The 25,216-nt window shown below is 43.5% G+C and overlaps 1 protein-coding gene across 1 annotated transcript; it reads left to right on the top strand.

The window, feature by feature from the left end:
- The first annotated feature begins 1,874 nt into the window (after positions 1–1,874).
- On the top strand, positions 1,875–25,216 carry taok1b (TAO kinase 1b). The gene is made up of 21 exons (XM_084565306.1): positions 1,875–2,533; positions 11,581–11,839; positions 12,321–12,392; positions 13,848–13,949; positions 14,040–14,085; positions 14,171–14,267; positions 14,380–14,493; positions 14,860–14,951; positions 15,980–16,073; positions 16,244–16,325; positions 17,390–17,557; positions 17,776–17,982; positions 18,319–18,453; positions 18,649–18,885; positions 19,029–19,157; positions 19,632–19,715; positions 19,932–20,051; positions 20,139–20,378; positions 20,471–20,683; positions 21,014–21,196; positions 21,415–25,216. Exons 2-21 carry the CDS (start codon positions 11,708–11,710, stop codon positions 21,913–21,915), a joined length of 3,048 nt encoding a protein of 1,015 aa, XP_084421432.1. The 5' UTR covers positions 1,875–2,533; positions 11,581–11,707; the 3' UTR covers positions 21,916–25,216.

The raw sequence follows: 25,216 nt of genomic DNA, 5'->3' as shown, positions 1-25,216 counted from the left end.
TTGTTTTACTTCAAACTAAGTGACTGAACACTAAAATGATTACTCTTTCATTTCAATAGGATATAAAAAGAAGTCATAGATAATCCCGGACGATAAAACGAAATGCATATTATACATGATCTAAATCACAAACCAAAACCTTTACACTTGTGCCCTCATGTGGTAGCTGAAGATGGCACAAGTGGAAATGATGGAACCGAGGAGTGTAATATATGGAAGAGCTGTTAAATACAGAGAAAAACATCTTGATCAGTGGAAGAAAGAGACAAACTTGAGGAAGTGTGAAGGCAGATCCTATTGTAATAACCAAATCTGACTGTTTTGGGGAAAAAACAAAACAAAATGACTGATCATTATCATATCAAAATAGTCTAATCTTCTCTGACTCCTCACATCATATTCAATGGTCTGATATCGTCAATCAATACACTCTCAAGTATCAACAATACGAGGTTAATGGAGCCTTGTATTCACCACATTCATTACGTAACCTAGTGACAACAAATGCAGATTAATGTAGTCGTCTTTCACTAAACCTGTTTCACATGCTTCTGTTAGTTTGACAACAGCATTTTAGTCAGTGGACTAGACTAAATATCAGAAACATTTTAGTGTTTAGTTTAATCCAGTCTAACATCACCATCAACAACATCCTCCAAAATGAACATATAGTTGAATTACCACCTTTGCTGAACCGTTTCAACATAATCTGAACAATGTTAACAGTCATTGAGGTGGATTCAGTGCAGGACTGTTACATTAGAATGAATTAGACCTAATGACCTGACTGTGCATCTTGGATATATATATATATATATAAATACGTATGTGTGTGCGTCAGGGACAGAAAGTTCTGTAGCCTATCCATCCGTATCATTTGCTTTAGTGTACTTGTGTGCCTGGATACAGACCACACAGGCAAGGACCTGATTCCCATCATCATGACAACAGGGATAGCGGGCGACCAATCAGAGCCCTCTGAGCTCCGTTCTGGAAGCCGATTGGTCCCCCGGCCTGCAGCCTGTTGTGGAATGTCCATCTTTAACCTCTCTGCTGCCATGCACACTGCATACACTACATCCTATGTTTTCTCAATGCAGATTACGGCCACTTGTGTAATCCCCCTTCCCGAAATACGCAGCGTCATGGCACGCTCTGGTAAGAAGTTGCGTTTGCACGGGAAATTGTCTGGAACATCTGGAATGAAATGTATTTCTGTGACTATACAGAAAGAGTAAGCAAACAGCTCTTGTGTGCTCTCCGTATGTAAACACAACACAATCAGGGAGCGTGAGAAATGAAATGCTTCACACAGGAGTGGTGATCAATGACTAACAGTAAGCATGACTGATCATCTGGCATCTGCATTTATTATTATTATTCCAGATCATGAGCGTCTAATTATAGCACTGCAACTGTGTTTCGGCACACACCCAGGCTGCCACACAGCTTTAAGAGAGCAAAATGTTCTCATGTAAACTCTCCGCTCTCCCCCATCACACTGGGGACAATGTGGCCCTTGGTCAGCCAAAATGCCGGCTGGACCCCGGCCATGTCCTTCCTGACATCTGTATACAGTTTTTTAACACTTGTCTGTGAGTTAAGGGCTGGTTATTTATAGTAGAAACCAGATTAGGACTGAAACTGTTAATCAGGTTAGGAGCTCAGAGACTGAAAGTGCACAAAGACACACAGATAAAAAGGAAAGAGCAGAGGACCTGTTTATCCCCTCTTATTATTAAACTGACCAGGTTGTGCTTTCTCCATCCACCCCACACACCTCTGCTTGCAGTGATTGGATTGCACAGGAGAACCAAAACTCTGAGATTAGGGAGAGGGGGGGGGGGGGCAACGTTTACCCCCGCAGGGTGCAGCAGGACAGCCCTCAACAAGACCCCCCCCCCAAAAAAAACGTCCACACGTGTACTCTCTCCTGGATCAAAGCTGGCCGCACCGCACCGCTCCGCTCCGGCTCCGGCTCCCCGTTCATGTCGATTCATTTGCTCCCAGATTCCCTTCACGGTGAAAGGGAGGTGATTCTCCTCGCCGCCATTTTTTAGGGAACTGCCTATCGAGGAGAGAAACTTTGCTAGCTGCTGCTGCTGCTGCTGCTGCTGCTGCCCAACAACAACGCTAGCAGCTAGCTCGGTGGTCAGTAGCCTGGCAGCTCGTTGTGACAGCTAAGGCTTGGCAGTCGGTAGCTCAGCTCAGCTCAGCTCAGCTCAGCTCAGCTCAACCTCGCGTTTTTATTTAAATTATTCCTGACAGTGTAGACGAGCGGACAAAACGGCATTTGCCAAAGAACAATTAGACTTGACTTGGAAGTCAGCGTCTGTGTTTTGGGGTAGGTAGGGCAATTATGCAGTTACATTAGCCGAATTAGCATTGCTAACTAAACGGCTAGCGGATTCACACTTTGATTTACCCTGGGCTGCATTGACCGTCCGTGATTTTTAGCGTCAGCCGCTTCTGACAGGATTAACCAGCCGCTCATAGCCCACTCCTCGGCCAGCGTGGATTCATTTTAAACCAGGTGAGTGTGTCGCTAACTTTAGCTTTCTGCTAACCTTTTTATTTATTTATTTATTTATTTATTTATTTTTTACTAACGATGGGTAGGTTTGTTCTCCAGTGCTGCAGTGGAGCTTGATTTCAACATAGCTTGAGAGCTAGCCAGATCGGTCGCTATTCGCCCTGCTAACCAAAAGTTGCTGTCACAACTTGTATGTTGCGTCGCATCGACAGATTTCAGCCTCGTCCTGATCTGGTTCAGCTTCTCATTGTTGGCACAGAGGTGTTTGTTTTGAATGCCAGCGCACCACGGTTAAAAGAAATGCACGAGAAACACGGCAGTGGAGCTAATGTGGTGTTGTAAATAACGACCACGGATTGCTTTCACTAAGAAGCCCGAGCTAGCTGCGTTAGCTTGCTAATCCGCTTTATGCAACTATCGTTGCAAGCGGTGCCACTCCCTCGTTTTGTTTTCGTCCGCTGTGGGCTGATCGTTAAGTGAAACCCGGCTCTGGATGTGTCTTGTTTGGGAAGTTTTGCTTATCTGCAGCGGACATCAAGAGCCACATAGTGTCTGAGCAGCTAGCTGTGTGACGGTAGGTGACATTGGTGGAGCCTCTTCCTATGTATGTCGCACCTAAGTTGCATGTCCTGTCATTGTGTGTGTGTGTGTGTGTGTGTTTACAAGCAGCGTTAGTCGGCACGGACTGACAAATCGTAGCCTGTCGTGTGTTGTCGTTCGCATCCATCGGCTGCTGCTTTTTTTTTTTTCTTCTTTTTTTTTTGTGCACTGACGTGAGTCGCATTCCTCAGTTTTCTGTGTTGATATTGCGTAACGCTGGCTATCACTCAGCCAGCTACCCTACTGCTGGGTTTATCTGTGACTTATGCGTGACACAGTGGATCAGCTACACGAGGATTTAACCAAACACTCTGAATATGGTTAAATCGTGTAATAGCCGTGACACCAAAGTTCATTTAACGGTGGCTCTTGTTGGAGAGAGATCCCTCTGATTGTTGTGTTCCTGGATTGATTGCTGATAAACCACCTACACATTGCTTTATGCTTCATGTCTGTGTGCGGTACACACTGACTCTTTGCCAAATAAACACTGCAGTGTGAGCATCCACCTCTCTTTGTTGATGTTGTCCACGCAGCCTGTGTTCTGCTGGACCTTTATCCTCTTACTGTATTATGACAGATTTCTGCCCAGGTCTGCCTGCGCTCTGCGTTTTTTTTCCCCTCTGTAACCTGTGCTGATCTGCACACCTGCCATTTGTTCATTTCTGTGCCTGCGTTCTTGTCGGAACAACAACAAGAGCTGCTCACGGGCGGGAGCAGCTCCCCTTCTTTGCAATGCAAGTCCCCCTTCGAGGACTAGCTGCCAGCTGACGGTGAGACGTGCTCGGGCCGGTATTGACCGTGAACATATCGATGCAGAGAGAGAGAGAGAGAGGACTTTGCAAAATTGTGTTCAATTGTGTGCCAGTGTTATACCAGGGGGGTGCTGAATATGGGCAAACTGCATGATGGATTTAAACGTCTCCCAGGAAAAATGGATTAGACAATGGAGTGCTCACGTCTAGATATAAGGCGGTCAGCCGCAGCAGGACAGGATCAACACTTTGTTAACGAATTGCAATAATGTACCTACTAACGTATAATGGCGTTTAGCTTCTAGACAGAGACCCTCGTGGTTTTGTCGGGCCTGAATGACGGCGAGCTGTCACCGTGGAGCTGTTCCTAAATGAACTACAAAACCCATAATCTTTTGTTATGAAGGAATCCGGCCCAACAGTGATGTTTTTGTGCAACAACAGAGCTCAGTGGGACTCAACGAATAAGCTAAATTAGGCTTTGGACACACAAACAGTTCTTGTTAGTAGGACCGACAATTGTTGATTGTCACATCTTTTCACCAGATATGTTGACGATTAGAAAAATAAAGAGTTCTTTAGCTGCTAAACATGGACTTGGACCAAGAAAAAAAGACAGAGGACACGTACTGCACACTTTAAAGAAACACTCACAACAGTGGGGGCCTGCTGTTGTTTTAAATTATAGGATGGACATTGACATTTCTGTCACTATGGTCGTTACATTTTGTCTTAAAGTTAGGGATACACTACGGCTTTTAACAGCTACGACAATCCACATTACTTGGGATTACTTTGTAAGTCTCAGTGTTTGGATGACTGTATGTCTCACTGCTGAAGGTGTGACTTGTGTTGAGGGGGAAATTTGGTGTGTTGTTGATGCTCGGCGGGGGGGGGGGGGGGGGGGGGGGTGTCTAAATTCAGTTCTGTGAGAGAAAATGAGATGGTTCAAATCCTCTTAGCGTTTTGGTCACTCCATCCCTCTCTCCCTCGCAGAAATCGGGATGTGTTGTTGTTGACACTGGGTATCTGGAGACATTTCACTTCCTCCTCTCAGTGAAAGCCACAATCTGTAATCAGACTGGGGAGCACGGAGCATGGACGCCACACCCTCCTTCCTGGGGGACAGAAACGTGTCTGAATAACATGAGCACATGTAGGTCATGAAATTCGCATTTTTCTCCGAACAAACAGCCATTATGTTGCAGTGTTGTTTTTTTTATTGGGCGTCTGACTAATGATCAGTGTGAACAGCCCGATCTGTTTTTTTGGCGAGCATTTCTTTTCATTTAAAATCTGTGCACCACACTGGACCTGATGGGAGTGATTCTTCCTTATTCGAGTTAAACCAGTCACAGATGGACTTTCCAAACTTTAGACTGGGGAAGTCTTTAATTACACTGTTGACATAATGGGACATTGTTAGAGTTTTACACTAAGAGACTAAGAAGACAGTATTTCATGTGAACCAGGACCAATCACATCAAGGTGATCAATGATCGGTTTACCAGAGGTATCACCTAAGTGCATAACAATACACTACAGTGCTTAACAATATAGCATTTAGCATCTTGCTGAAGGACATTTTGAAAGCGTATGAATGAAGGTGTGTGTATATAGCACATATACACTGTTGAGGAGTGTATGAATGATTGAAAGAAATGACTACTGAATTCCCACACTTCTGTAGAGATGCGTACCCACAAGTGATTGGGTGTATGATTCCTGTTGGGCACAATATGCAGAGAGGGGATTTTATCAACAAAAATAACATATACAATGATCAGGCATAACATTATGACCACCTTCCTAATATTGTGTAGGTCTCCCTTGCGCCTCCAAAACAGTAGTGACTCATCAGAGAATGGACATGGGCCTTTTGAGGGTGTCCTGTGGTGTCTGGCAACAGGATGTTGTTAGTGGGGGTCTTTGGGTCCTTTGGGTTGAGGAGAGGGGCCTCTGTGGATCATCCCACAGATATTTGATCAGTTTGGGATCTAGAAAATCATGTTTTTTTGAGTTATTCCTAAACCGTTTTTGTGTGTGTGCCTGTGTCAGGCTGCATCCTGCTGGGGATGGCTGCTGCTATCAAGGAGTGTCATTGCTATGGGGTGGGGGTGCCTGGTCTGGTCTAGGTGGGTGCTACATGTCTAAGTAACATCCACATGAATGAATGCCAGGTCCAAACGTTTCCCAGCAGAACATTGAATTGTCACAAGGTGGTCAATGTTATTTAACTGTGGTGTGTTATGCCTGATCCATTGATGTGTAAGGGCTGTGATACAACAAGCTGAGGGTCAGATATTTGTCGGTGTTGGCCTGTCTGTGAATTTGTGTAGCCATAGTTTTTATGGTTCAGCACGTTTAACCGGTGGCGGAACAAGTCGTGAGAGAGATCACTCTGATTGACTGTTCAGCTTAGCAAACGAGCGCACGAGGAAAGAAACTAAAGCGATGAAAGTAAACTAAACAAAGAAGTTCAAAGGGCACGCGGAAGGCTCCTCTCATTTTGCGTCTCCATCCAGAACGAATAAACCGTCGACCACATGATCGGTACGATTTGCCAAGTGCAGTGTTTTTGGTCCAGACACAAAAAGGTGACGTCACAGTCAACCTTTGTTGCCAGTGGCTCTTTGAAGCCCGTTGGGTGTGTACGCAACTTAAGGATTTCATATTAATCTGGTTAGTATGATCTCACTACATGTGGTGCAATAATAACCTTTATAATGTGCGCCACCTCAATATGCAGCATTTAACTTTGTGTTACAGTCAAATTTGAAATCATTATCAGTGTAATTGTGGCAGCATTAGTTCCTTTGGAATATGTTTCCTATGTTGTACATCTGTTCTTTGCTTTAGATGAACCAGCCGACCGCAGGATGCTCCATTGTTGCTCCATTGTTGCTCCATTGTTGCTCCCTAGTAGCTGATTCTGTGCAGCTAAGAGAAATTCACTATAGGAATCAATAAACTATTTGATTATTTATCATCCCTCTCCATTTCTCTCCTCCTCCTCTCGCTCTTCCTCTCTGTGACAAACCCTTGCTACTCATGCTTTGTGCGTTGGTTGCCTCTTCATTATGCTCCTCGATGATTTTACAGTGCAGAGGAAATCAATTCACGTAAGTCATAGAGGGAGAGGATCCATTTTCTGAGGCAGTAAAGCAACGGCAACTTTCGATGCTCATCTTGAACGCGCCGTTCTTCTTGGTAATAACACGTTCATGTGCACATCCTGCAGTCCATTTTACTGTCCCAGGTTTTGTCTTGTGACATCGTGTTCAGTGTTGTTTCATTGAGAGCGTGTGAGTGAGAGGACGAGAGACTTTTTCTTCATGCCTTCTTTGCCAGTTGTCCAAATTAGAAAATGTACTTTTACTTCAAGCCATCTCGCTTTACTCCCCCCCACGTGCTAGGCTGAAAAATTGTCCGGCCAATAAAGCCATCACGGTCTCATCACGGTAAAATCTGAAACACTGAATTATCCAGTGTCAACAGGAAATGAAATTAAGCAACTAAGATAAGTTTCCTTGTTTGCATCTTTTGAAACACTACATTTCATGATGGGGTTTATGGGAGGTCCTTGGCTGGAGGCAAAAGAAAAGAAAAAAAAAAAACAGTGAAGAAAAGTCAAGTCTGTAAGTAAAGGGACTACAGGTGTTTTTAAGATTTGCAACTGGGTAGCAAACCTTACTGTGAATGTGGAGAGAGATTTTATTGTGAAATTAAAGTTGATTAAACCAGAAACATGCGTAAATGTGTTGTATAAACATAATTAATAGTTTAACCGAACATTACACGTTAATAGGTTCCCCTGTGCTTTTAGTGCTTTGACTCGCGCGCTGGGAAATTGTCAATATGAGTGTGTTTTGGAACAACGAAGGAACAAAAGTACTTTACTGCGATCAGGATCAGGATTCAGGACAGATGGACAGATGTTGGGCTGATGGTCTTTAACATTTCATAAAAGCAAAAGGCAGGTTTTGCTCCTTCACAGTGTTGCTTAAATAAAACTACACTTCCTCCTTATTATGGATTTGCACTTCTTTTGTAATCTTAAAATGCTCCTAATAAGCGTATGGCACACTAAAACGTAAAAGAAATCCACCAGGTGTTGAAACTCACCAATATTCAGTTATATTTTTGATACAAGTCTGACCGATAATTTTATTCGGTCCAAGTAAAATGATTTGCAGAGCTTCTTTTCTGTCATCCGTCGCCACGTTCCTTCTACTTAACTACCACTGTCACTGCTTGAGAGTCGCGCTCCTCTCCGACAGAGATGCAACATGTTATACCACATATACAATTGAATTTTATTTAATCATTGTTTCCACTTACCGGTGCCTCTAAATCTGACACCACTGACCCGTTTTACTTGCGCTTCTTCTCCACCTCTATCTTCACTTTCCCACCGCATGCGTCAGGAGAGGAGGGGAGTGTTGAACGTGAAACTATTCAGCTATTTTTATTTATTTCCATTTATTTTATATAATTATTATTTTACGTCACCAGTAAGTGAGTAAACCTGCGCCTCTTGTCTTTGGAGCGCAGACTTTCACCAACGGCACGCTGAACATTTTGGCACCAGCAAAATCCTTATGAGACAAGTAACATTTTTTTTTGTTAATTGAGTGCAACTTTAATTAAGAAGAATTAATCATACCGCTGATATAAGGAGGTTAGGCGTTCGTTGTCTCAACTGGCGCTTCATCTGTTAATTTTAGCTGCAGTAAGATGTCACATTATGAACATAATCATATGGTGTGGATGGCTGTCTTACATTTGCCTGCTATAAATACTAGCGACAAATATTATGCATTGAATTTAATGGTCTCTCATCGTAGCCATGAGCAGTGTGAGCTGACTCGAGCGAAGCTTTATGAGGAAGTGCAAATCACATGTTGTATGGAAAATATGTTCCAGGAAAAAGCACAGAAAGTATATTTAACACCGATTAGTCGCCGCGGCTTTGTCTGTGTATCATTCTGATACTGGGGGAGAGGTGGGGAATGAATCATTTAGAGGCACAGCTGAGATTTTACCGTGTCATCATCACTACGTTTGACCTCCTCTGCCGTTTACACAAAATATAACCGAGTCTTCAAATCTGGTGTGCATTTGTAATCCGGTATCTGTTTTTTAAAAATATTGTTGCGTTCTTATGGTCCATCTGCGTGGGTTAGTGCGGTAAAACAGGCGCATTGTCATAGTTTTATTGTGTAGACTGCGGTCTGTCGGCGACAAAAATGTTGTTTGGCTTGATTAGCAACACAAATTAAGATATCAGTTTTCGTGACATAGTTCTGCTTTTTGTTCAAATGTTCAAATGTGTCTTAACAAACAAAATCACTCCTGACTTTCTGTATGAATGACACATGCACATATTCTATTTAAAACCATTGTCCAACTTGAAAATGAACTATTTCCCAGCATTACGTCTGGACGTCTCTTCTAGATGAGTGCTAAAATAAGACAAACCTCCCTTCACTTGTTTATTCACCGTTTTCAGCGTGGCATTCAGATTTACAGGGCCTCTCTTGGGACGCCAACAGCGACAGTTATGTGTTGCTTGAACTCATTTAGCAGCCAAACTGTCTGCTTTACAATGATTATCTAATAACGCTGCGGGCATTATGACAGAACTGAAATGTGAATGACTCTCTGTTCACTCGAATCCAACGCAGAAAGACTGGACCTCTGTTTGTGTTACTTAAGTTTATTCCCAGTAGCAGTTTTTAGCTTCTTTCCACCAAGATATGCGTTTGTCCTCGAGGGACGAGTGGTGTTATAAGAGATTTAGTCTCTTTTCACAGTCAGCTGGATACTTTAGTCAGCGGGACAAACCTTGTGACATTGAGCTAGAGTTGTGGTTTTTGTTTTTTTCTGCTTCATCGGGCTGACAGGTTGCGCTGGCAGCTATTGGAGGCTAGGTTAGTTAAACCGAAAGGAGGAAACTGCCAGGGCATTTACGTAATGATATCCGCGTGCTGCTTTAGTATGGAGGAGGTTGTTTCTAAATTTTTTTTTTTATGTTCAAAGACTGATTTGTTTTTAGGTGTACACCCTTTTAATCGCTGGCTTGTACTGAAGTCGGAGTGGGCTAAATGTTAGAAAAGAGAGCCTACGGTCAGTGATGTGACGGGTGATAACTGAACATAATCATTATGGGTTCTCAGCAGTAAAACTCAACATAACAACAAATAACAACTAATCAATCTGTGATGACAATTGAAATCTTTGTGTGGTCTGACTCCTGAAGTGGCGCTGCAGGTCAGACTGGTTAATCTGGGCAGCTAGACGGCACGTGTTAATAATGATCATATGATAGCACAGACATCAAAGGCATCAAACCACAACTTCACTAAAAAGACAACCCGGAGATTGCGTCTGAACTTGAGAGTGTTTGTCGAGTTCTTGTCTGACAAACGGCCGACAGAAACGCAATGACGACTCCCGGGCACTGAACAAAAATCAGCCGAAAATCTCTTTTATAGTAAAATGAAGAACTCAGAACTGCTGTCTTCTGTGGCTTCTTTGTGGTAAACTAATTTGTTGTGGCGCTTGTGCATAGCGGTTTTACTACTACGGTAGTCTGTTAAATTTTAAGAAGCATGCATCTGGTTAATGGTCAGCGTCACATTCAGGCTTTTTCTGCAGGAGCTGCCTTAATAGGGAAAGAACGTAACAACTGCACACACCAGCATATGCAAAAACCCTTAAAACAGAACATGAGGGACGTGTCACCTGTGAGCTACAGTGTAATGTGTAAAACTTAATGCATCTTTTTGTCTTTCCACCTTAAACCCTAAAGAAACGGGTTCTGGAGATAGCTGCGACTATTTTTAGCCACGCGAAACTCACTAGTGATGCTCTCACTAAAGCTCGCGTAGTAGAAGTTGCACTGTTACGGCACAGCTCACACAATATCCGCTCCCACACGGTCGGCATCGTGCGCCGCGCGAGCTGCTGATGTGCACATGTTAATCACGCATGTTTTACACGCATCAACTGGAGCAAAATTGATGCGCCCAATTTCGAGCGCCATGTTCTAATTGATCATCCGTGCGGCTCAGCCCTCATTACTGTAAGACCGCCTCGTAGCGGCGGACGTGAAATCGATCCCTGAGCTGGGGATATATTTGCATTGGCCGGTCGTTACAGTGGCTTCACGGAGCCGCGTTAATTGCTGAAGCTGTCTGAGCTCGTGCGCTAGTGGTGACTCTGCAGATATTTCGGTGTTAGCGCTTGAAGATGTGACCAGTGGCCCGAGCCAGCATGTTTAAAATAATTCAGGAAAGGTTTTATTTGCTCTCTTTAGACGGTGCGGTGTCATAGTCATTCCCATTTAGATTAAAGTAATTAGTCAGGGTATTTGTTGGGCATGGGTTGTGTCATGAACAAGGATTATAAGATCTGTTAATTGATTATTTTTCCCCAATTCCAGAGTAAAAATCCTCTCCTCGGATGTTGAGCACATAAAAACCGTGGAGCAAATTCAGTCTAGCCAATGTAAAGAAGTATTCTAGAAATAAGCGTCACAGCATTTTATTTTGGTCTCCTTTTAGATCAGAGTTTAACAAATCTATCCATTGACTTTTCACAATCTTCCGAACTCTTCCATCTTCCCCTGATGCCAAATCAGTGTCTTTCATCTCACTAATGCCCCCGTCTCTATTTCCGTCCTTTTAGGTGCCCATGTGCTGCTTCCCTCGGCTCATCCATTACCGCAGATGAATCTTCAGCTGCTCCGGCACAGCTCAGCACCCAGATAGTCCCGTCCCCTCTGCGTGGGCGATAAGGGACTACATTAACCAGGATGCCCTCCTCCGTAAGGGCAGGGAGCCTGAAGGATCCGGAGGTGGCTGAGCTTTTCTTCAAAGAAGACCCAGAGAAGCTTTTCTCCGACCTCCGAGAGATCGGCCATGGCAGCTTTGGCGCCGTCTACTTTGTACGGCATCTACATCTTCACACTGACTCAGAGCGAAAATGCATTTCAGCTTTATCTTTATAGCAGAAATTGTACATGTTAAACAGTGATATTACTATTAAAAAGAGGTAAACTGTCAGTTCGGATGCAGCTTTTCTCAGCAGATAATATGCTGTGGTTATTGCTGTGAATAATACAGTCACTCAAGGCTATTTGACAGGCCAAGTAAAGATAGCATCTGAATCAAATGCAGCTTATTTCAAAACCCGTGAAGGTGAAACTATATGATCCTCAACAGAGATTCAATTTGTACAAAGTTATTTTTCCCAGTCCAAAAAGCGGGGGTTATTAGGTGCAGTGATGTGACTCATCTGAGCTTTCTGTTCTTCTTATTGCAAGCTGTGTTCATTGTTGTAAAAAGTGCAAGATATCCACGTAGTGTTCAGAAAATGTTATGTCATGGTTGAAACGTGCTCCAACATTGTTCTCTTGTGTTTTCCAGGCACGGGATGTGCGCACGAATGAGGTGGTGGCAATTAAAAAGATGTCCTACAGTGGCAAACAGTCTAATGAGGTGAGACAGGACTGATTATGATAATGTAATAAATCATAATGTGACCATAACATATCCACGCTGGACACTGTTGAAACGTGAACTCTTTATGTATAAGCTCATGGTCACTATAGGAAGCTTTGAATGATTGAAGGTAGAGGCCTTGATCCACGCAATTTAGAGAAAGGACGTTTACTCATCTGTTGTGTGAAATGTACACATTTATTTTCTTCACCGGCTCTAAAATACTCGTATATTTCTTAAATGAAAAGGAACATCTTATATCAAAAGTTGCCTTTTTAAAATAATCCTGATTTAAAATTCGAATAAATGATTTTCATTTTGGTTTTTAAATATGCCAAATCATGACTACCATCCACGTCGATACACCTCAGGTCAGTGCTAGATCTTGACACATGTATTCAACTTTTAATGCTTTTATAAATAGAACCATGGTCAGTATATTTTTTCTTTTTATAGAAATACAGCCACAACATTAAAACCACTGACCTGAGAAGTAAATGACATCTCGTGACAATTCAGTGTTCTGCTGGGAAACTTTTGGACCTGGCATTCATTCATGTGGATGTTACTTACACATGTACCACCCACCTAGACTAGACCAGGGACCCCCACCCCTTAGCAATGACACTCCTTGAAGGCAGCAGCCATCCCCAGCAGGATGCAGCCTGACACAGACACGCACACACAAAAATGGTTTAGGAACAACTAAAAAAAAAACATGAAGAACATCACAAGGTGTTGACCTGGCCTCCACATTCTGACTGATCAAGTATCTGTGGGATGATCCACAGAGGCCCCTCCCCGATCAACCCATAAGACCCAAAGCCCCCCTTCTGTTACCAGTCACCACAGGGCACCCTCAGAAGGCCCATGTCCATTCTCTGATGAGTCACAACTGTTTTTGAGGCACAAGGGAGACCTACACAATATTAGGAAGGTGGTCATAATGTTATGCCTGATCAGTGTATATTGACCATTATTCTATTTATAAAAGCAATAAAAGGGGAAACCGTCCAAGTGGGTGAATATGTTTTAAGGGACTGTTTGTGTTTTAACACAAATGTGAAACTAACATTAGTGAAAATCCAAACCTCCAGAGAAAACAAAGATCCTATTTGTGGGCTCCCAGAAAATCCGAAGGCACTAAAGTATTAAAGAAACAACTACTTGTCTTGAAAGAAGACTGATATTAGATTCTCAAGTTATCTCATTTCTTTCAGTCGGCTCTAAAGTCACTGAACATTGCGATCCCAACAAGGTCACTCTCGTGTGCTCACTTTCACCGTTGTTGCTCCAGATCCAGTCCACTGCGCCGATGATTTCAGATTAGCTATAATCAGATTACACATAATCTGCGAAGACAACCACCTTATCCCTGTTTGCACTTAAAGACGAGCCTGCACTCACATGCAGTCAAGCCAAGCCAAGTAAAGCCTCCTCTTTCTCCCACAGAAATGGCAGGACATTATAAAGGAGGTGAAGTTTCTCCAGAGGATCCAGCACCCCAACAGTATAGAGTACAGAGGCTGTTACCTCCGTGAGCACACGGCATGGGTAAATCACCAGATTACAATTCCAGAATTAGCAGATTATTTAATTCCACGTGGCAGTTGCCTATCATTGACGTTATCTCCTGTTTTGTAGCTGGTGATGGAGTACTGTCTGGGCTCAGCCTCCGACCTGCTGGAAGGTGAGCACGAAAAGATTTCACAAGATGTTTGATACACGACTGACTGCATGTCTGAGGCTAATCTAGGGGCTAATATCTCCCACAGTTCATAAAAAACCTTTACAAGAACTTGAGATAGCTGCCATTACACATGGTGCTCTGCAGGGGCTGGCCTACCTTCATTCCCACAATATGATCCACAGGTAAGAGATTTTTTTTTTTACTGTAATGGTTTGAAAGGCGGCCGTAAAAACATTTTACTCCTGCGTGTGTTACGCTGCTCTCGCGTCAATTTGTTGCCTTGTGTCTTCTCAGGGATGTGAAGGCAGGTAACATCCTGCTCACTGAGCCTGGGCTCGTCAAACTGGCAGACTTTGGCTCGGCCTCCATTGCATCACCTGCCAACTCGTTTGTGGGAACGCCGTACTGGTAAGTGGAACCTGAAATATGTTGAGGGTCTGTTTAAAGGTGCTTCGACTGATGAAATGGATTTGCGTATTTACATAATTATTTGCATACATTTGGACGATGTATGCACAGGACTGAGACATTAATGGGGTATTTTGCATTATTTCATACAAGATTCAATTACTAGTGCACAGTCATAATTAGTTTTGCAGATTGATTACAAAATGGTCGACAAGTTCTTTAAGCTGCTGAGATAAAGGAATAAAAGAATTAAGATGACAGTGCCTTTTAGTTTTAAGAGTTTCCTTAAAAGTTCTCACTTTTTCTTTTATGTTGAAAATGTATTTTTAACCTGCTTCTTACCTTTTATCCCTCTTCTCCATCCAGGATGGCCCCGGAGGTGATTCTAGCTATGGATGAGGGCCAGTATGATGGGAAGGTGGATGTCTGGTCCTTAGGGATCACCTGTATAGAATTAGGTTGGTGTAGTCTTTATTAAAATATAACTGCAGTGTTACTGTATGTGTTCCTGTCTAGTGGGTTGTATACAAGGACTAAGTGATGTTGCTTGACCAAGATATGTTTGGATTTTGTTGATTTAAGGATTTGTTCAATAAGTAATTTATGAACTTCCACATATTTCCACTTCTGATCATTTTAGAAAGATGTTTTTCAGCTGCAGCTTTAAATCTAGAGCAGAGGCTGCGCTAGACTTTTTCGTTGTCTGTCATTTTGACTGATAGGGTCATAAAAATCCCATCATAATATATTTTTACCCGTCACTTATTAAAATGATAATAATGACATATTCAGTAGCAATTTTCATTAACTTTAAGTACTTTTTCAGAATAGTATTCACTTTAAATGGTAAAAAAAAACAAAAAAAAAAACGGACCATTGACTGTATATCGGACCGGGACTGCTAGCGCTAACAGCTCTAACAGATGGCACTGTAGGGTTGAAGCAAACTGTTGCAAACTTTTTTTTTTTTTTGCACAATTTGCACAACACTCCGCTTTTATCAAGGCTTCCATCAGGTATTTTTTTAAAACAAAATTTGCCTTCCATCAGTCCTAGCAACGATTCCTCCATTTTGGTAGCTGTTAGCCACATAGACATAGACTTATATACATAAATATTGTGTATATATGTCTATGGTTAGCCCATTGACTGTATATACTAGGGTTAGCCGAGCTTTGACGTGTGCGTCAGTGTAAATGGTGTACCAGGAAATCGTGCACTGACAAAAGTTCCGCAATGTTTGGAACGAAAACTCCGATTAGAGACAAGAGCCAATTAGTAAGGTCATCACCACCAAGTGGTCAGGGGCATGAATTGCAGTCTGTCAAAATGACAGATTTTTCCGTCACAGTTTTTTAAAAAACGGTCAATGACGGAAAATATTCAGTTAACGTGACCCCTGCCCTAGAGTGAACATGTTGAACTAAGCCTGTAGTGTGATATGAATGATACTACTGCATACTGACTGTTGTCCCTTCTGTTCCAGCGGAGAGGAAGCCTCCCTTGTTTAACATGAATGCAATGAGTGCCTTATACCACATAGCGCAGAATGAGAGCCCCACACTGCAATCCAGTGAATGGTGAGGTGCCACACACACAAATTTGATTTTTACATTTGATGTAGTTGCATTTTAACAGGATGTTATTGTAGTTGTGTTGTTTCTTTTACACCTAATGTGATGTTTGCATTTTCACACAGACTCTCCGTTTTTTTTGTTTTGACCGTCTGTCTTATCATCTTTTGTTCCAGGACGGATTACTTTAGAAACTTTGTCGATTCTTGCCTTCAGAAAATCCCCCAAGACAGACCACACTCTGACGACATGCTGGGTGTAAGTGCACACACACACACACGAGAGCCGCACAGAGCTGGGGGTCAGTGTGTGTTAAGATGGGAGACTGACAAGCCCTCTGGTGATAAATCTCTCTCGGATGTTGCCACTCTCCTCTCTCCACCACAAGCCTCTATTTAGATCCACTAATCCTCTGCTTCCGGATACACTCTCAGCCAAAACATGTACAGGCACACACAGCTTTTTTTTTTCCTTCACACACAGATGTAATTACTGTAAAGATGTGACTTCTACGTCCACCTTTAAGTAACTGAGCAGCTGTCACTTAGCCCACTAATGGACTCACTGCTGCTAATGGAAGTTGTCCTCGGGGGTATAGAAGCTCTATATTACTGTTTCTTCAAATGTTATGTATCTTAACAAAAACTGAAACTATTCAGTTGTTATTTTAACGCCTCCTCAATGTGATCTTCTTCCAACTTTACCGTAACCATAGGGCATGAAGAGGGATGCTGATCTTGTCTGCCATAATCGGCTAGCAAGACTATTCTTGTATAAATGTCATTTATGTAGTTAAAGACAAATAAGATTAGCTCTCATTTTGCATATTGTATCAGTAAAACTAATACAGTATGTACATACATTAGCTTGCAAATGTCTACAAGTATTACTGATCACAGACAGGATCATGAGAGGAGACTCTTCTTTTGTCTTGGCTATTTATTTTTTATTTTTTTGAAAGGCAAAGCATCGATCATAGAGCCACAGCAATGACAGCAGTTTTAAATAAACAGCCATAAACACATTAAACGGGATGAGCAGTCTTAACGTGCACAGAATTCATCCACCTCCACTTTAAATCCAGGCTACATTAATTACCTAATACCTGAATTACCTAATAACTCATTCTGCACTCTGAGCTAACCTGAGGACTTTCTCCGTGGGGTGTTGGACATTTTCCCACCGTTGTATTTGCAATTTGTCCAACTTGTGGTGCACAAACTTCACATCCCGATCTCCTCGTAAGCTTTCTGTCATTCTGGTTTCCTAATAGTGTTCTGCATTGATGATGTTTTGTCTCTTTCCTGTCACCCGTCTTCTAGCATGCGTTTCTGCAACGTGAACGTCCGGACTCGGTGCTGATGGATCTGATTCAGAGAACCAAGGATGCTGTGCGAGAGCTGGATAACCTGCAGTACCGCAAGATGAAGAAGATCCTCCTTCAGGAGGCCCACAACGGGCCCACAACAGAAGCCCAGGATGGAGACGAGGTGTGTGGATGTTTGTATATTAAAATCTCAACAAAAGCGTTGGTGCAAGAACAGGAGTTGTGTGGTTACAGAAGTATATTTGCCACTTTCCTTCTACCATTTAGAGAAAATAACCAAGCATGCACTGCTTTGTATGCATGTCTCTCTGTGTCTTTGTCTCTGTCTTTTTCTCGCTCCCTTGCTTGTCTTTCTCTGTGCCCTTTCCGCTCCGTCTGCAGGACCTGGAGCCGGGCGGAGGTCGGACAGGGACGGTGAACAGCGTTGGAAGTAATCAGTCCATCCCCAGCATGTCCATCAGCGCCAGCTCCCAGAGCAGCTCTGTCAACAGTCTGAACGAAGCGGCCCAGGACAGCCGCAGTGAGCTGGACCTGATGGAGGGAGACCACACGGTTATGTCCAACAGCTCCGTCATACACCTCAAACCGGTAGGTTTCCATGACGATTAGTGTGTAAAAAAAAAAAAAGTCTCCTGTGGTTGAGGTGGCAGCTTTGTCCATTATATACCATCCAGGGACCGCCCAGGAAACAGTGGCTTCGGGAGTTGTTTTTTGAAGCTTGCTCTCAAATTTGTTGATTCTGTTTTTGTTCTTATGTTGAACTTAGTTTCTGATTTATTTAATATCTTACTCTCTTTCCCGCTCTGTTCTAAACATTTCCATGCTCCCACTGCCTCACTACTGATTGCACACTTTTTAAATATCATAACAAGAATCATAAAAATATACAAATTATTAACTGATTTGGTTGCCTTGTCTCTCCAGGAGGAAGAGGAGAGTCTATCTGCAGAGCAGGCAGCCAGCAGTCAGCCCACTGAGCCCCAGGAAACACCAGCTCAGGCCCCGAGGAAGCACTACCGCAACAGAGAGCACTTTGCCACCATACGCACAGCATCACTCGTAAGAACACACTGGCTTACTTATCCATGCATTGCACTTATTAGTTTCAGTCACTAGAGGCTGGATAGTAACTGTCCTACATGACATTAACACGTTTCTATTATAGAACGCACAACTTCTGTGTTTTATTATAATAACAGATAGTGTGAGTCGAAGTGGACTGTGCTGACTTTCTCCCGCGTGCACATCTTGCAGGTTACCCGAGAAATACAAGAACACGAGCAGGACTCAGAGCTGAGGGAGCAGATGTCGGGATACAAACGCATGAGACGGCAGCACCAGAAGCACCTGATGGCCCTGGAGAACAAGCTGAAAGGGGAGATGGATGAGCACAGGCTGAGGCTGGACAAAGAGCTGGAGAGTCAAAGGAACAACTTCACCCAGGAGATGGAGAAGCTGCTCAAAAAACACCAGGCAGCCCTGGAGAAAGACGTGCGTAGAACAACAGCTTAGGAAAAATATGCACAAAATATTAAGTCAAAAGAAAAATGCAGCTACCGATAATACATATGAGACAAATACTGAGCATTTCCTTACATCTGAAACAGCTCACTAAGTATTTCTTTTGGGTTTAGCTGAAGACGTTTAACAACGATGAAAAGAAGTTCCAGCAGCACATCCAGGTTCAGCAGAAGAAGGAGCTGAGCAGCTTCTTGGAGTCTCAGAAGCGGGAATATAAACTACGCAAGGAGCAGCTCAAAGAGGTAACGCACAAGTCTACCAGTCTCCTCTTTGTGGGATTCCTTCACATGTCTTGTTTTGTTTGACAATCAGATTAAAAACTGAAATATGTTCAGTTTGTTATCACACATGACAAAGAGAAGCAGAAAATCATCAGTTGATTCATTCAAACAAGTATCAAGTCAGTTACAGACAAATTCAATTAACTAATAAATTAATGAAGCATCTCTTCTCTGGTTGATGTCATTGCTGGCGCCAGACATCTGGCCACGGCACGGCTAGAAGGATCTCTGTGTTCAGTTGGGTCTGTTGCAAATTACTTTAACCACAGAAAAATGCAGGAACAAAAATGTATAAGTGCTCACTCTTCCTGTTTCTTTTATTATTTATATGAATAATAATCATAAATGGTGACAGGCTGTAGTATCCATACCGCCCTGCAATGACTCTCTGACATACTTCACTACTAGACATAAATAACAACTGTTTTTTTGCAGGAACTGAGTGAGAACCAGTCGACTCCCAAGAAGGAGAAGCAGGAGTGGCTGTCCAAGCAGAAAGAGAACATCCAGCACTTCCAGGTTAAAATATTTCTCAGACTCTATTTACACTTAAAGTGATGATAGTTTATAATAAATGATGACTGGTATAGTCAAGAGAATCTCTACTATTCGTAATCAAGCGCTGCTCAGCGGGGCTTTCCAAACCTTTATTTGCCAAGTCACATTCAGAGTTTGAATATTTAAATGCGAGTTCTGTAGTAAGTTAGTTTTAAGCCGCTATTCGTCCATTTCCAGGCAGAGGAGGAGGCCAACCTGCTGAGGAGACAGAGGCAGTACCTGGAGCTGGAGTGTCGGCGCTTCAAACGCAGGATCCTCATTGCAAGACACAACGTGGAGCAGGATCTGGCTCGAGAGGTACACACGAAGAGAACCAGACACCTCCGCCACCCAATATATTTACCTGTACATATATATTTTAAAGGTCATGTGCCTGTTTTTCAGGAGCTGAACAAACGGCAAACACAGAAGGACCTGGAGCACGCAATGCTGCTCAGGCACCACGAGTCCATGCAGGAGCTGGAGTTCAGGCACCTGGGGACGATCCAGAAGGCCCGGGCAGAGCTGATCCGCACCCAGCACCAGACGGAGCTGACCAACCAGCTGGAGTACAATAAGAGGAGGGAGAGGGAGTTGAGGCGCAAGCATGTCATGGAGGTCCGACAGCAGCCCAAGAGCCTCAAGGTAAAATGTAACCGACCCTGTGACAAAAACACACGCTAAAAGATTACCAGGAGCTCCCTCATTCATCGTTTTTATCTTATTTCCTCCTTAAGTCTAAGGAGCTTCAGATTAAGAAGCAGTTCCAGGAGACATGTAAGACCCAGACCAGGCAGTACAAGGCCCTCAGGAACCATCTGCTTGAGACCACACCCAAGTCTGACCACAAGGCCGTGCTCAAGAGGCTGAAGGAGGAGCAGACCAGGAAGCTGGCCATCCTGGCCGAGCAGTATGACCACTCCATCAATGAAATGCTCTCCACACAGGCTGTGAGTCCCTGAAGGGAGGATGTAAAACATATACATGAAACGTACATAATTTCAGACCCAGTAGTAATAACATTTTTTATGGAAAAGCCGTATCTGGCTCATATTTTTATGTATATCCTCAAAAATGTCTTTGTAGATCACATTTTCATGATTTCTTGATACAGATTCTGAAGTCGTATGAATAAAACAATTATTTTGTATTGACAGGTTATTTTAAATCTAATTTCCCAGCACAAAATATACTGTATCTCACTGAACAGAGAGGTGCTTACAGAGAAAAGACTGTGTGTGTTTGTTTTCTCTCTCTATCTTTCACATGCCTGCCCCCAGCTGCGGTTAGATGAGGCTCAGGAGGGCGAGTGTCAGGTTCTGAGGATGCAGCTGCAGCAGGAGCTGGAGCTGCTCAACGCCTACCAGAGCAAGATCAAGATGCAAACGGATGCACAGCACGACAAGGAGAGGAGGGAGCTGGAGCAGAGGGTCTCTCTGCGGAGGGCTCTGCTGGAGCAGAAGGTAGGAAAGGCCCTGGACTCTGTCTCTGGGACCACGGTGGATACAGAGAGACGTTCACTTTACTGTAAAAATTAAACGTGCGCGCCCACGCATTTCAGAGAAAAAAAAGATGTAATAAACATCCTAAAACAGTCGGCGTTGATTATATCTTTGGAGCTTTCACAGCGCCCACTTTGCATTTCTTTTCAAGCGGTTTATTCTTTGTGTTTTCTCCCCAGATTGAAGAGGAAATGCTATCCTTGCAGAACGAGCGCCTGGAGCGAATCCGCTCGCTGCTGGAGCGCCAGGCCCGAGAGATCGAGGCTTTCGACTCGGAGTCCATGCGGCTGGGCTTCAGCAACATGGTGCTCACCAACCTGGCCCCCGATTCCCAGGGAGGCTGGGGGGGAGGAGGTGGAGGAGGCCAGGGGGCCCAGGGGGGAGGCCACTGGCCCGGAGGAGGTGGTGGAGGCGGCCACCACAGTCACCACCACCAGGGGGGCTCCAGCTCGCAGCAGCCGTGGGGTCACCCCATGCTGGCTGGGGGCCCGCCGCCCTGGAGCCTCCACCACCCCGGAGCAGTGAGTCAGAGGGGTAGCCAGGGAGGCGGAGGAGGGGTGAGGAACAGCCCGCAGGCTATGAGGAGGACGTCATCAGGGGGGAGGAGTGAACAGAGCATGAGCAGGAGCGCCAGCATCACCTCTCAGATCTCCAACGGATCCCACCTGTCGTACACCTAGGACACACACACACAAGCTACACAGTAACTGTCTTAAAGTAAAAATCTCGTGCGCCGAGGCAACACTGTACACACACAAACACACACACACACCATGCACAAAGCACACATACTCTACACACATTTGCTGTTATTTACCGCAGTACATCTCACACTGCACACTTCTGAGACTGGGTTTACCTCCGCCCAGCAACTCTCCCATCACCTCTTATATCAGTGTACTGCGAGCTGCCTGTGGAAACCCAAAAGACTCGAGACCAATCCAAGATGGCTGGGGGTCATTTACATCCTGCCACAGTGCAATAGTGTCAGGTTTTTTGTTTTTTGTTTTTTGTTTTTTTTGCCATGTTAGTCTCTGCTGCCACCGACCCAAAGTAGTACAGCTGAGTTTATTTTTAGGAGGTTTGCTTATAGTTTAAAGGATGCTGTTTGACACTTAATATGTTGTGGTCGTGCAGTAAGGTGCATTACGGGAGGATTTGCGTTCAGTGTGCAGTTTTTAAAAAATTTAAAAGTTGAATATGCTTCCAGACTTGTTACTCATAGAAAGTTTAATGAGATTATTGGTTACGTGCAGTAAGACACTTTCAGGTGACGTCAAACAGGTTGAGAAGGAAAAAAGGAAGGAGATCGAGCGCGAAGGACGTTGTAAGTGAGAACCAGAGGGTGTAGCTGAGATTGTAGTCGTAGCGCAGCGATAGCTAAAAGTACGCAGTGTTTTATTCCTGCTGAGAAGCTCAGTCAAACTGGGGACGGAACGAAACCGGAATAAAAAACTGCGTACTTTCAGATCAGATGTCAATGCCACTCAGGTTCTCAGCTCCTGGAGCTACGTGAGGACTGTGAGCGAGTTTGCTTCGATGCCAAAGGTTAAGGTGAGGAGTCATTGTAACTAATCATGCCATGCTGTTTTCTATTTAAAGAAGTTAGTGCCAGAGAAGCTCGGTTCGGTCAATGCCACACGGAGGAAACAAGGAAGTCTTTTCTCCTGCGGGTGTATTATTGGCTCAGCTTCTGGGTTTCCACAGGATTCTGCTCCTCGCTCACACCTGCCCAGTAGACGGCAAGTCTGGGGGATAATGCAGCCTCATTAGTCCACAGCCCTCATGACAGGAATGGGTTTTCAGCAGCACCTAACCTCTACTTGAATACTTTTAAAAACTGGTGTTCACTCTTCACCTGTTTGCAGAAATCTACTGGTCTAATTTGAGAACACTCACAGTAAACACTAAATATCTACACACATGCATACGAAGTATTACGTCTTATTCCCCAGTTAAACTGTATGTAGATTTGGCTGATAAAATCATGTACAGGGAAAGCTGGATTGGAAATGGCACACTTGGCGTCTGTTAGCTGAGTCCGATGTAAACGAGCAACACAGTCAGCAAGCGGGAAAATACCCCAGAATCTTTTAAGTGTCACATTTTGTGTTTTATGTGTTTTAAGAGCACTCGTTAAAGCCAGAGAATCAAACCGATTGAATTAACAGTGTGAGGAGGAGCTTCACTAGCTCTCTGCTGGTTGGTGACTGCTGAATGTCTCAGTGGGTGGAGGGGGCGGTGATGCTGTGATCTCCGCTGCCATGCCCCTGCAACCTTCCCCGGTCTGACACCCCGCTCTGTCTCACCCCTGATGGCCGCAATGTCACCCGTCTCCCTGCTACCCTTCTCCTCTGTCTTTTGTGGTCGTCACCCCCTCCCTGATCTATTTGGGGAAGAGCTCTTCAAGTGAAAGAAAAGAAGAAATATATATATATATGTATTATGATATAAATCTATAAAAAAAAAAAAAAAAGGATTATAGAGAAGTAAAGATCAAGGTGGCAGTCTTATCGCAAAATGTTGAGAATATGCATTAAATGTTTGTTTTTTTTCAGAGGTGGAATGTACAGGAAACAAGTTCATATTGTATATTTTGAGTTTATGGAAATCTAATTGACAAATCGGTGACAAAATTAACTAGCGATGCGGGCACAGTGATCTGGCTTTAGACCGGCGGCGGTCAAATGAACGTTCGCCGCTGAGTTTTCGCCGTCTTACTTGCAGCTGCGAGTTCTCAGCCTCGTTGCGGATATTCTCTCGTGAATGATAACAACTCAACTTTAGGTCAGATTGCCTCGAGTAAGCGGCAACGTTTTGTTTAATAGTGTATGAGGATGATTTTGCACATAAATTTGAATTCTAGTTAGGTGTAGCCTTTGCTTTGGCACTGGTTATATTTTACTGACATTATTATACCCGATGTAGAAGACTGAACACGTCTGTTTAGGATCTTCATGGTTTTTAGAAAGACTCTCAGGCCCTAAAGTATTATAACGTAGAAAAAAAGAAATGTCTTTTAAAGATCTATAAAAAATCTGACTTGTAAATCTGTATGTGATGCGCTGTACAGCCTGAAATTGTTTCCAAATTCTTGCACAAGACAGTGGAAATCTGTGTCTGACAAGGGTTCTTCTAGTCCTTGATGTTATTTGTTATTATTTTCAAAAAAACACGAAGCGCCCTCTTTCGTTCCCGATAACACGCAAGGCATTTTTCACGCTGCACTTAAATATTTGCCTTGTTTTAAAAGACATCTCACCCCGCACACAGAACGTATTAAGTTTTTTTTTTTGGCTGCAACAGAACGCCAGTAGGCCATTGTACCTAACATCTTTTTTTTTTTTTCTCCTCCAGTTCTTTATATTGTTTTTACGCCGGAAAGGTTTTTATTTTCCAGATGATGTCTGCAGAGGGCCAAAGGAGTGGCAGACTTTTAGACCTTCTCTTGTGTTTACTAGAACTCCCAGGTGTTTTGCGAGGCAGTCGGGACAGAGTCTAGCTTTAGACCTTGGTCACTCTGAACTGGATCAGTTGCACTGATTGCACAAGTGACTGACCAGATTAAAGAGTCTACTGTGACCCCCCCTCCCTTCCTCCTCCTCCTCCTCCTCCTCCTCGGTGTGTTGAGGGCGGCGGCGGCTGCCATTGGCTGAAGGTAGGCGGGAGGCAGGGTTACATCTCTGTACAGTCTGTTTATCAGTATTCCTTTTATCTCTCCTGTCATTTGGTGGATCTTGCTGTTTTTATTCTCCCTGGTCCAGAGATCTGTATTAAACTGTATTAAATTGTATAGATTGTGCAAAAAGCTGAATGTCACATAGCAGAAGAGAAAAGATATTCCTTACAGATGACAAAGTGATTTAAAATGTATAAAAGAAATTCAGAGGCAAACTTTAGGGGTTAAATGTATTATTTTGTTTGTAATTACTATTTTTTGTTCGAAGAGGGCTACTGGATAAAGAATCATCTGTAATAAAG

This window comes from Chelon labrosus (assembly GCF_963514085.1).
Source record: "Chelon labrosus genome assembly, chromosome: 17".
Taxonomy (NCBI): Eukaryota; Metazoa; Chordata; class Actinopteri; order Mugiliformes; family Mugilidae; genus Chelon; species Chelon labrosus.
The sequence above is the reverse complement of the archived record's forward strand: the minus strand, read 5'-3'. Positions and strand labels throughout refer to the sequence as shown.

Bases quoted from the DNA above. Each gene is read 5' to 3' on its own strand.
- taok1b (XM_084565306.1), top strand. From the start codon at position 11,708: ATGCCCTCCTCCGTAAGGGCAGGGAGCCTGAAGGATCCGGAGGTGGCT. The intron at 13,950-14,039 runs GTAAATCACCAG...CCTGTTTTGTAG, and splicing joins TCCGTGAGCACACGGCATGG to CTGGTGATGGAGTACTGTCT. The intron at 17,983-18,318 runs GTAGGTTTCCAT...TTGTCTCTCCAG, and splicing joins CCGTCATACACCTCAAACCG to GAGGAAGAGGAGAGTCTATC.